The sequence below is a fragment of the Akebia trifoliata genome, chromosome 11 (assembly GCF_017979445.1).
Source record: "Akebia trifoliata isolate Shusen 1 chromosome 11, ASM1797944v1, whole genome shotgun sequence".
NCBI lineage: Eukaryota > Viridiplantae > Streptophyta > Magnoliopsida > Ranunculales > Lardizabalaceae > Akebia > Akebia trifoliata.
The window spans coordinates 49,973,237-49,986,587 of NC_141385.1; the positions used below are offsets into that span (position 1 = coordinate 49,973,237).

The following is a 13,351-nucleotide window of genomic DNA, read 5'->3' on the forward strand; positions in this document are numbered from 1 at the left end:
GTAATAAAAGTAATTTTAGAAAGTTAAGGAAGGGTTAGGAGATTGAGAGAGAGTTGGGAGTTGAGAGAATTTTTAAAGTTGGGAGATATGAGAATTGAGTGATGAGAGTGGTTTTGTGAGAGAATGAGGGTTTAATAAGATCTTTAGGTGACTTTTAGGGGTACGATGTGGTGAAAGTGAGAAATGATGGAGAATGACATGAGATTTGTAAGTGGGATGTAGGGAATTTGAGATTAAGGGATGGGTAGATATGGAAAATGGTGTAAGTGGGTTATTTTTTATCCAAGTGGGTTTGATTTTTCAACTCATATAGGTTGAGTGTTAGGTGATGTTAAGGGGTATAAGTGTTGATTAGAAGAATGATTATGTAAGAAGGGGTGGTTGTTGATATTTTGATAAAGTGGAGGAGATGATGACACATGACAAAATAGGTATGGGTGTGTGTGTTAAGTGAGTTGATTAAGGAGAATGGGTGAGGAGATTAGTTGTGATAAGGGTTTGGAGAGAATGATGGTGATAAGTTATGACATGGGATGTAGGTTGATTAGTTTTTGATAATGATAATGAGGTTGGGTAGATGGATTTAGGGAGGTGGGTTGTAATGGTAACAAATGTTCCTCATTAATGATCATTGATTTTTATGATGATTGGTTATAATCATGAGTATGATTTTAGGCTTAAATAGGGGACTTTCATGTGTGTTGGGCTTAGAATTAGGTAGTGGTTTAGGTTGAGTTGTCTTGAAATTGATTTGGGATTATTGTGCTTAGGAGTTAGGTTGGATTTAGGTTTGCTTTAACATGAGGCTTATGGTGATTATGGATCGGTGGGTTCTAAGTGGGCTTAGAAATAAGTCAAAAACTTGATAGTGGGTTCGAGATTAGAGTGGTCACAGTTTGAGAATGTGGTGAGTTTATTGTAGGTCCATGAGACCTTTAAGGGTATTAGGATCTTTGATTCAAATAAAAATACCTAATTTTGAATATTTGGACCCTTAGGCCTGTTAATAATTTTTTGATAGAAAAACACTTTTTTTGGATATTTTTCAAGTAGAGCCATTCAAATTGGGGTGTTTATAATGAATATATTTTCTAAATAGAAATATATTTTTTAAAAATTATAATTATATTAATATAACTAGAATAAGGAGTTTTGACCTTTAAGGGTACAAAGTAGTTCTTCTTGCACCTACCATTTCCTGTAAATGCACATCTTTTACGAGTGCAGATTCCTAAATTATAAAACTTGATAAGGATACATCCTTCGATAAGTGTACCTACCTATAAAACCCATTCCTCTAACTTTCTTTGTCGCTTCTTCTTTCCTTTGCCCTCTGCTTCATTCTCCCTCATTCTTGATTTTCTTCATTTTTGTATCTCCGAAGGTTTTAATGAGAATTTTGTGATATAGTAGCAATTCACATAGTCTTAGAAAACAAACACATCCTTCATTTTAAACATGGTTTAAAATACGAGCAACCAAATTTTCTTTTTCAATTTTTGTTTGTGTCAATAGTCCAATGTTGACATGTCAATTGGACCCTATCAGGCCTATCATCAAGGCAGACCAAAATTACAAAAAGAATACGATTTTTTGTGAAGGGTAAAAGAGATTCTATCGATTGAATTTCATAGTGTGAACACCAATCACATCAGAATTATGAGCATTAATAACTCTGAGATGCTTTCATAAGCTTTTGATACCTAATTGACACAGACAAGAACCTAAAAAATTGTATAAAAAAATAAAATAAAACTTACAGACATTGAATGCAAAATTTGTGTCAATTGTTCATGAGCTTGTCTTGAGCATTATGTTCAATGGTAATTTCACACAAAACATATAAAAAAGTAAATCAAACTTTGAGTGGAAAATCTATCTCTATTGTTGTAATCTTTAAAAATCTTAATTTATTAACAAGTTCATCACTTATATAAGCAATGATCTCGTTGATAAAATACCAACAAACATGTCATTAAAAATTTGATGATATCTGACTTCAACATTACTTGCAATTTCATTGGTAATTTATCAATAAGATCATTATTTATAAAAGTGATAAATTCACTGAAAAATATATTTTTGGAAAGAGTCGTGCTCAAGTAAATCTCAATTGACATTGATTCTCACATTACTGATGTGGAGGTGCATACATAATCATAAATGCTTTTTATTCGTATCTCAATGAAAAATATTCATCGTCGTACATACATTCATATCAACAATGTGAGAATCAATGTCAATTTTAATGTTACTTTAGCATTTTTTTTTTAAATTAAAATGAACAGGACATCGAATTAGAATTTTGTTATGAATTGTGTTGGAGTGACCTCAATTTGGAACCTCACATCGCACTTCTGTGCCTTTGCCACGTCATCCGCGTACGAAATCCGCGTGCATGTAATACTATGAAGTAGAGGATCTGAACTAACGGTACTGATGTCGGTATCAAATCTCACTTTTATTAGTCTGAAATCAAATTAACTTGTCCAACGAGTATAAACCACAGCCAACAATAAGAGAGAGAAGAATCAGCTCAAGAGAGGGAGGCGAAGAACACAAGAAAAAACATGCAAACTCTCCAAATCCAATCTCCATCGCTACGAGTCTCCCCTTTAGAACCTCTCCGCAGAAGATCTCCTCTTGTTCTTCTTCCCAACAACCCTAGATGCAGAACCAATCTCAAGAACATCACCTGTTCTGCAACAACAACAACAACAACAGCTCCAAAGAGAGAGAAAGATCCCAAGAAACGAGTGGTCATCACTGGTATGGGATTGGTATCTGTTTTTGGCAATGATGTTGATACCTATTACGATCGTCTCCTCTCTGGTGAGAGTGGTATCAGTCTCATCGATCGCTTTGATGCCTCCAAATTCCCCACTCGATTTGCTGGTCAGATCAGGGGATTCACCTCTCAAGGCTACATTGATGGAAAGAATGATCGTCGCCTCGACGATTGCCTCCGTTACTGCCTTGTTGCAGGCAAGAAGGCCCTCGAAGACGCAGCTCTCGGTGCCGATAACCTCTCGAAGGTTCTTCTTCTTCTTCTCTCTCTTTCTTCAATAATTCACTTTGGAACATTGTTCCTTTGTTGATTCAGATCCGAGTTCATGTTTGGTTTTTAGTTTGCATGTTATCTTTGTGTGTGATTTTTCTGAAATGGCAGCATTTGGATACATTTGAACAATTTATATTTCATTTCAGCTGTGATTTTCAGTTTTTATTTGATGGAACGGTGGAATAATTAACTTGTTTCTTCGTGTAGATCAATTACATAAAGAAAAAAAGATCTCATTTTTTAAAAGATAAGCGAACAGATTCACTAAAATTGATCTGAACTTAGGGGAAACTGATGGCTTCAAATGAGATAACCAGGATCCTTCCTTTTGAGCACCACTTTCGAAGCCTAATGTCTGGAAAAGATGCATGCAAAGAAACACCATTAATTCTATTGAGCAAACTGAGACAAAGGATTGATTTCACAGTCATTCAAATTTCTTCCTTATTTGGTGATCCCAAGAGGAGTTGTCTTCTCAAACAAAGTATTGGCTAATCATCTCCCATTTTCTGTTATGTATAGTTTAAATTGATGAAAATTCCAAGAAAAGTGCTGAATTCTCACACTAAGTGTATATAGCATATATCGTCAATTTATAGATATTGCTCTTCAAGAATGTGATCTTTCCCATCTGTACATGTGGATTATTTTCCAAGAAGCAAGCCATCTATCCATTCTTTTTGCAACCAGATCCCATTTATCTTTAAGTATGGGATGCCCCCCGTTGACAACCTAAGTCAATAGAAGGTATTTCCCACTTCGGTGGTGCCCCAAAGACCCAACTTATCTCCTCCAAACCTAGTAAATAGAAAATGTAACCTTGTGCCAAGTAATACATAATTTAGACACTATAAAACTTTTAAGGATAAATCTCACATAACGCATTGGCTCTGTCGATGCATCCATGATGATGAGAGATAGTAGTCAGAAAGATGAGATATTGAGGGACCCAATTGGCTCACTTGAAACTTGACAATGTATCCCATTATTCAACCTCACCGATCATTCTACTCAAGGCTTCCACTACTGATAGAAAGAAACAAAGGGAGATATCCCGTTGTCTCAAATGCTTAAAGAGTTTGAAGAAACCTATTGGACAACCATTTGCCAAAACTGTGAACTAAGTTGTAGAAACGTTAACCATTATCCATTTTCTTCATCTGAGAACAAATCAATCGTGCTCAAAATATGGTCCTTGAAGCTCCAACTGACATGACGTTTTATTGTTGAACTTGCAAAGGATTCCTTAAGAATCAGTATGAAATCTGGGGTTGATGCACTTATTAGCTGTTAAAATTCTATCCAAAATAAAATCCTCAAAAACAACTATAAGATGAAGCAAAGTCCAAAAAGAGGTTATCCTATCCAATTATTACGAGGCCACATTTAAAAGCAAAATTCTCAACAACCAAAAAAAAAACATTACAATCCCTAGAGATTCTAGTTTGTTGATACAAGAACGTGCTTTGATGTATATGGTGATGTCATGAACCTTCTTGTCCTTCCTTCAAGTACTTCCCTGTTTCTTTATTTTGAACTTCACAAAATTGTGGAGGCAAGGAACTTCCAAACAATCCTACCTTTGGAGGAAAAGACAATAATATATTGGAGGTTGCTCTTTGTCAAGTAGTGACTAGACAGACTCTTGGGTTAAAAGCTTCGAGTCAATTGTCGTGATAGGGGAATGGTTGAAATGGAAGCTAATAGATGACATGTTATCCTCAATGACTATTTAGGAGGGAGATAAACAAGGTTGAGGACAACCTTGCCTCCTTTTTGAAATGCAATTATTGAAGTTAAAATCTTGTTTTCACCAGATTTTCCTAAATTGGATTTCTACTGGGATTTCTGGTGATGCTAGTGGGTGTATGTATAATAGATTGTAACTGTTTTTTTTCGTCAAGTTCTGGCAGCGGTCTATCAAGCCCAATGCTTATCCACACCAGAAAAAAGGCATGTTGGTATATTCGTGCAACTAAAGTCTCTGATGGTGATATATTTTCTTGTGTTTATAATGTTCTTTGATTTTATCAGTTTTCTAAATGGCTATCTTACAAAAGATAAAAAAAATACTGGCTCAAGCATTGAAGCATTAGTACCTGTGATTTTTTTTTAATATATCTTTATGTTTTATCATTGATTTAAACAACATGTCTCTCATGCTCTGTTGATTGTCCATGGACCATCCTTTTTTTTTTTCTTGTCTTTATCTGATAATTCCATGGACCTCTTTTTCACCTCACTACAATAGCTGCTTTTGTTATTTACAGATTGACAAGGAAAGGGCTGGTGTACTTGTTGGAACAGGCATGGGTGGTCTTACAGTGTTTTCTGACGGTGTTCAGGCTCTAATAGAGAAAGGTCACAGGAAAATAACTCCATTTTTCATTCCTTATGCCATAACAAACATGGGCTCTGCATTGCTTGGAATTGAACTTGGCCTAATGGGTCCAAATTATTCGATTTCAACTGCGTGTGCTACCTCAAACTATTGCTTCTATGCTGCTGCAAATCACATTCGACGAGGAGAAGCTGATTTAATGATTGCTGGTGGAACTGAAGCTGCAATCATTCCCATTGGCATTGGGGGTTTTGTTGCATGTAGAGCTTTATCGCAGAGAAATGATGATCCTCAAACTGCTTCAAGGCCATGGGACAAAGGTCGAGATGGCTTTGTTATGGGTGAAGGTGCCGGAGTATTGGTACGTTTCAGAAGAGACTGTTGTGTTAGTGGTGCAATCATATTTATTTAATTTTTTGGATAAGTAGTGATGCTATATTTGGTCCTTGTTAAGTAGTGATGCTATATTTGGTCCTTGTTTTCTAGTGCGTGTTGATACCATCACTTGATCGTCAAACCTTTTGATTGAAGTGTTGCTCTCGAGAAAGCAACTGGTCCTTGTTTGTCTGCTTTATTTCTTATGTTCCCTTTTAAAATGTGATACTGGGAATGATTCTGGTAGCAGTGGACGCCTATCCCCATTGCATCACACTCTTCTTTGAGGGACTTCAGATAAGGCATAGCCTATGTTCCTTGAATTTCTAGTCATTCACTCAATTATAGCCTCAAGTTGTGACGTCAGGGAGTATGCGGTGTTGCATTGATGGTCATTTCAAAATTTTAACTGCTTAAAATCTATAATTGTTTATTTTCTTATTACTGGAACGTGCTTATCTTATTGAATTTTAACTGCAATGTTGGCTGGATTTCATCTGCAGGAACTGGGTGTCAAGGTGAAGTCAAAAAAGTTTTCCTGGAAAACTTACTTTTCCTGCTGTTCAGTAAAAATAAAGTGGTAGAATTTGAAAACCGACTTGTCAGATGGTTTAGGATAATAGAAACTGACTTTCCATCACTGCCCACTTAATTCTGTTCATTGATTTGGAAGGTTGAGTTACTCTCCAATATTGTTCCCTAGGGCGTAGAGGTCGTGCTTAAACCAAAATCTGGCATGAACACATATTTTCCGGTGGTTGGAAGATGGGTCAATTTTGAATATTAGAGCTAACATGTTTTTATGGTTTAGGTTAAATGAGGGGTTCAATGGCCCTCTTCTTAAGGACATTGTTTTTGGACAGGATTCACTGATATCATAATTAGCGTTTGTTTTATTTTGTTTTAGGAGAGTCAGGCTTTTTGGCTTTTCATTGAGTTGTTTTATCTTGTTTGTTCCGTTGGATTTTGTGTCATTTTTCTCCTTGGCAGGTCTCGTCAACCTCCATATAAGTTTTCGTCTTGGTTGTATCTTCTTCTCTCCTTTTAATTGAAATTGTTTTACCTACAAAAATTGGATGATCGGTCAGATATGCTTTGGGAGATATTTACCCACCTCAGAACTGGATTGGTTACGGATTCACCTTAGTTCCAATCAGATCCGAAAAAGCCCATTCCATTTATGTAGAGATGGTTCCCCAAGGTTCCAAGCAATAATGTAGCCCGACTCGATCCCTTTTTGGTGTATAAAACAGATTGGGTCTGATGGTTTTGGTAGAATTTACTATGGGTCAACTATGGTTTTAGGCAATAGGTTGCTAATGAGTTTCGGTTGTAACAAAAAAAAAGTTTTCCATCCATCTCTTGCACTCGTCCAAAGTACAAGAATACCCATAAAACAACAACGATATATATATATATATATATATAAACAACAACCACAACAACACAAAACAAATTCCTGATAATTTATTTCAAAGAAAATTTACTTCCTAGAAGGCAATTTTTCTACAGGATGTGCAATTCTTGCGAACCAAAATCAGCCATTCTATAAACATTTGCTGTCTTGGAACTTCATTCGAATAGCGTCTTGTTAACTGCTTGGGACATTATAGAAATTTCATCATTTTTTTTGTAACTCTCATTTTACCTTTTCTTTTTTATTCCTCTTATTCTTTTACTAATTTTACCTGGGGGAAGTGTATGGGTGCGACCCCCTTACCCCACATGTCTGAAGCTGCTTATTTGGGTTTGAGATACACTTTTTAGACCCAAGTATTACTTAAATCTGGTCTGGTTATACAGTTATGTGTCCTCCACCAGATCTATTGATACCCACCACTAGTATAACCATGAGACTTATGCTTCAGAAGCTTGCGAGCCAGCCCATTTTTGGTACTTACCCCTTAGTTTTGATTTTTATAAATCATGGTGCTACATGATTGCAAGTAAACAGTGGAATTCGTCTTTTAAATCTTTAATCTAACGCATCATATTGATCCTATGATGAGGAATGTTATGTTATTACCCAAAGTCTCACATCCTGATGTTTATGAAGGTGTGGTAATTTTTGTACTAGGTAATGGAGAGCTTGGAACATGCAATGAAACGTGGTGCACCAATTATTGCTGAATACTTAGGAGGTGCAGTTAACTGTGATGCCTATCATATGACAGATCCCAGAGCTGATGGACTGGGTGTCTCATCATGTATTGAAAGTAGCCTTGTAGATGCTGGTGTGTCGCCAGAGGAGGTACTCTTTTTTTTTTTACTTTTAAGCAATCTTCTTGTACTACGTAGACTCGGTTATAGACTTATTATTATTATTATTTGTACTTAGTTATAGACTTATTGCTGATGTGAATTACTTTCTTCCTGGACATATTGTTTCCGGAATGTTCATATTTCATATCATAAAATAAATCTCTCTTGGTTTACTTGCTGATGATGAGGATGATAATTTCCCATTGTCCCCTTAATTAACTATTGGAATAGACGCTAAAACCATGTACCTTCTTTTGCTTCTTCTTAACTTATTGTATAGGTTACCATTCTAGTATTACAAAAGCTTGTCATCCTTGATGCATATAACATGAAAAAAGCTTGTAGTTTTCCCTTTATTTCTCCCTCATGTTTGTGCAACTTTATGAGTACTGTTTTCTCCTCTTCCCTTCTTGTTAACTTATTGTGTATGCTTTCATTAACCTTATGGTTGGTCTTGCTTGCTGCTTTCTTTGATTTCTCTTTTATCAATTCCATATCTGATGGTATGAAATGTCATGGGTTGATGCTGACTTATACAAGTTTTTGCAAGTTTGCATCATTGCATAAAAGATGTGTGGCCTTAGACCATGATCATCATCTCCATTCAAAGTGTGGAACTACTACTGCTAGAAGGAAGAAATAATTCCGACATCCTCACTTTTATAAACTCGGGACTTGTAAATAAGAGTACTCAATCCTGCTTTCGTAGTTTCAAGTTTTCTTTCTGCTTTCATACTGTCAAAGCTCAGGATTGATAATAGAAGCTTTCAATCCTGAGTCCTGATTCCTGGTCAAAAACATCGGTAGAAATGGAAGGTTTGGAACTCTTTGTGGAGTTGTTTTTAGGGAACATCAACTTTTCAAGAGTTTCTTCTATTTTCATACTTCATGCGTAAACTTTTGATTGGATGGTCCTTTTTTTACATGGATTGGTGGACCCATCCCACAGGGGCTGCCATCTATTCATGATTGATTATAGAAGTATCCAATCCTGCTTTAATACTTTCAAGTTTTTGTTCTGCGTATTGCCTCTATGGAGTACTCAATCCTGACTCATGATTTCTGGTCAAAATTTTCAGTAGAGATGGATGTCTTGGACAACTTTGTTAAGTTGATTTAGGGAACATCAACTTTCATGTTTTCATTCTGCTTTTATTCTTTGGGAGTAAATTTTGATTTTGCCATTTTGGGTCCGCATGCACACATGTTTTTTGTCTACCTCTATTATGGATTATTATGTTTACCAAGACGAATGGAATTGCCTCCGAATATGACCAGTTCATGTTAAAGCAAATGAAGTGACTACCTTTCTTCCAGGTTAACTACATCAATGCACATGCGACGTCCACACTGGCTGGTGACCTGGCTGAGGTGAATGCTATCAAAAAGGTGTTTAAGAACACTTCCGAGATCAAAATGAATGGAACCAAGGTGAATCTCTCTCTCTCGCTCTCTCATGTGGAGGGTTGACATGACCAATCCATGCCCATCCTTATGATAACCAATACTCTAAATTGGCGGCCACGTAGATAGTGTACTTCTTATCATGACTATAACCTACCTTGTGTTTAACTTTTTCTCCAGCCATTGAACTTTAGAACAGAAAAAAAAAAAAAAAAACAGGTAAATTAGAAGTGCCTCTTTTGACCACATAGCAGATTAAAACTTGCCACTCGGGAGGTTGAGATGGTGGAATCAAAGGGCCCCTTTGGTTCCATCCTCAGCTCCCACAGGTAAGGAAAACCCCATCACTCCTGAGAAGAATTATGGATATATGGAATTCCCCATGATTTTATATTGTTATACTGCTCTAGTGGATTGGATGGGGATTTTTTTTTTCTTTTAATAGCTTCTTATAACTTTTGTTTGTCTTCAGTCTATGATAGGACACTGCCTCGGTGCATCTGGGGGTCTAGAAGCAATTGCCACAGTCAAAGCCATAACTACAGGGTGGTTGCATCCTACTATCAACCAGTTTGTATGTATCACTCCTAAGAAAGCAGTTCAAGATACATTGACATACTAACCCACCCGTGAATATATAAATAAGAAAAGCTGACACCCCCTGAAGTGGCATGGGCTTGAACCATAGATTTTTTCCCTCGAGATACACAACTGTACATCCCCATAAATATGTGCAGTTATGTATCCTGAGGCATAGGGGGGAGGGGGTCAGAAAATCATTATTCATAAGAAAATTCAGTTATAAAGGAATTCATAAGAACTTTTCTATTTTCATTCATCAATTTCAGTTTCAGGGTTGAATTTGATTATTTTGCCAAAATGATTTGGTTCTCAATCTTTTGCTACCATGACTGCAGGATCCTGAGCCTGCTGTTGAGTTCAATACCGTAGCAAATGAAAAGCAGCAGCATGAAGTGAATGTTGGTGAGAAGCCAAGTCCCCTTCCTTTTCATTTTCAATAATTTGAAAGCAAGTATATATAACAAGAAATTAACTTTTATTTTATTTTATTTTTACTATTTGCAGCCATTTCAAATTCCTTTGGGTTTGGAGGACACAACTCCGTCGTGGTGTTTTCGGCATTTAAGCCTTGATGATCATCCAATTGCCTGTGATCATGGAAGAATAACCGATAATAATCTTGCTTTTCCCATATTTAATTTTTCTGAGGCTGGTTTACTTGTTCTTTCTCTACCCTTATTGTTTTCTTTAGCGCAATTTTTTTAATGAAATTGAGCAAAAACGACTTGTTATTTATTTTTAGGACTTGGGGAATTAATTTTACAAACTGGTTTTGTTCAATTTTGTTGTATGTAGTTGACAGAAGCCTATGAGGTCTTTATATTTCAAAGCTCATAAAAAGGTCACAAGTGGTGGTGCTCATCTCCATGTGGATTGATAACTGGTAAAATTCTAAATAAGCTAACTAAAATAAAGTGAACGCTGCATTTTTTACTGTCTCTGCACTGCCATGCACATCAAGGAGGTCAGTACTCAAACCAATTAAGAGAACGCTGGATGCGAATCAGTGTACTTACTGCAAAAGGGTGCAATAACTCCTTCAATAATGCGGGTAATTTAGAGTCTTCCATGCGTCTAACAAAAATGATCAAAATGCACTCTACTTTAACCTTTTGCTCAATCGAGTTTTGCAGGCTTCATTCTGACAAAAAGGATTTGAGAATGAAGAAGTCATTTTCAAGCATTTTGTATGTAAAAAATTAGGTTTTTTCAATTTTTTTTATTTCATTTTTGGATGAAAATCAATCAAAGATGATTTTTTTGGGTTTCATTTAGAGAAGTTGTTATGCCAAGTTTTTAATCAATCTTTTCGTGTATTTTAGTCAAAAAATCTCAAAAAATGAAAAATAGTGGGTTTTACTATGTCAAGTTCAATAGTAAAAATGTTGAACTCGATAAATAAAAAATGGTGAGCTCGACACTAATGAGTGACCATTAAGAAATAATTCTGTTAAAATATCACTCAAAATTGAATTGAAGGACTATTTAAAAAGAAATCCTTCTATCAAGATATCTTTCTTTTTTTGTTTGTCACAAATTGAAGTTGTTTTGTCTTCTCGAATTTGACATTTCATCCGAAATAGAAGATATCTAATTTATGAAAAATAAAAACCCTAATCAAATTACGAAAACAATGAAAAGAGAAAAAAGGGGAAAAGTCTATTGAAAAAATATCACAAAAGGAATTTCAAGCACCATGGGAAGGACAAATGGGTCATTCATTAATTGTTATTTAATCCATGAAGACTTCCAAATAAATAATTTATTAGACTTCCAAGCTCTTCATTACCAATCAATAAACACCGTAGCTATCGCTGTGACTCGAATAGATTATTTATTTGACCATTCGTCTTCTTTTACAGTAAAAGTTTGAAAGAAATTTTTTTTTTTTTAAATTAAGACATCTTTTGTCAGTTTGTGTCTTAACTTTTGATTCCTCGGCTATAAGTTATAGGGTATGTCCCCGAATTGATGATGAACCTCGTTGACTTGCAAAAAAGAAAAACAAGTAGCGACATTTATAGCTACTATTTGATTTGATAAATGTGTAGGGGTTTATTCTATATTTACTGTATCATTTCCTCTCTGACTTTAGCACTTATATCTATTATTATTATTATTATAAGGTGGCATGTGCTAAATGCACATGTATGAGGAGTTTTTTTTTTTTTTTTTTTTAATATTATATAATAAAAAAAAGATATTTTTATATTTTTGAAAAATAACGAACATGATTAATTAGGATTGCAATTTTCTTAGTATTTTAGCAAAATGACACTACTTTGTATTTATTTTTGAGTCGTGCTAGGGTGACACAGGATTTACTGTGATTCTCACAATTTTGACGTGGAGATGCATACATAATCGTAGATGATTTTTGCTCATATCACGAGAAAACACATTTATGACATTTGTGAGATCTAAATTTTAGTGTTGAATCATTTCTACTCCCCTTTCTCTCATTATAATAGTAAAAATTATAAAGTGATGAAATTTGGATTAAAAATATATATAAAATCCTATGGTTGAAATAAATGATATATCATGCATACCTAGGATGAATCTAGATCATTGTCTTAATAATTTTTTGAAAGTTTGATTTGATGGGTAATTTCAAGGTGAGGGTAGGATTTATCCATAGTGACAAAAATCTGTAATTTTGTTTGTTTTTTTTTTTTTTTAATTCGTGATTAAGTCACAATTGTAATAGTTGTCAATTAAATCATGATTTTTTTAAAAATCGTCAAATTTTTAAAATTAAAATAATGATTTTTCAAAAAACACAATTAATTTTGATTTAAGTCTTGTAATACTTTTAGTCTGGCATTTGTGGGAATTTCACTCCATCTCTTTGGATACATACGTGCATCTTTAGAACTTCCGAACTATGCTTACACAATAATTATAATAATAACACTACTAATACTAATATTAATAATAGAGGAGGTAGGGAGTACTTGTAGATCACTATTACAAAAATGACATTTCATGACACTTGTGAATAAGAAATAGATGGCTATTTTTCATAAAACCGTCATCTAAAGTCCAACTTTTTGATAAATATGGTATTCTTCTTGTACTTCATTTATATAATTGCACTCCCCCCCCCCCCCCCCCAAAAAAAAAAAAAAAAAAAAATTTGCACTTCTTTCTCTTCTTAAATTTAAATATGGATTCTATTACCATACCAACTTTTGCTAATGCCCCAAATGTGTATTAATTCTTTAGTGATTTAGATGTGAATTGGGATGGCGTTAGCAAAAGTTGGTGTGGCAATAGGATCTCTCGATATAAATCAATCTAGTATTACATTATTTTCTTTAAAG

General features: G+C 34.9%; 1 protein-coding gene across 1 annotated transcript; it reads left to right on the forward strand.

The window, feature by feature from the left end:
• The first annotated feature begins 2,480 nt into the window (after positions 1-2,480).
• Positions 2,481-10,805, forward strand: LOC147392441 (3-oxoacyl-[acyl-carrier-protein] synthase I, chloroplastic-like). Its single transcript, XM_086458248.1, has 7 exons — positions 2,481-3,035; positions 5,332-5,763; positions 7,855-8,028; positions 9,357-9,470; positions 9,916-10,017; positions 10,361-10,427; positions 10,530-10,805. The coding sequence occupies exons 1-7, from the start codon at positions 2,571-2,573 to the stop codon at positions 10,595-10,597; spliced, it is 1,422 nt and encodes a 473-aa protein (XP_086314374.1). The 5' UTR covers positions 2,481-2,570; the 3' UTR covers positions 10,598-10,805.
• Positions 10,806-13,351: the final 2,546 nt, after the last annotated feature.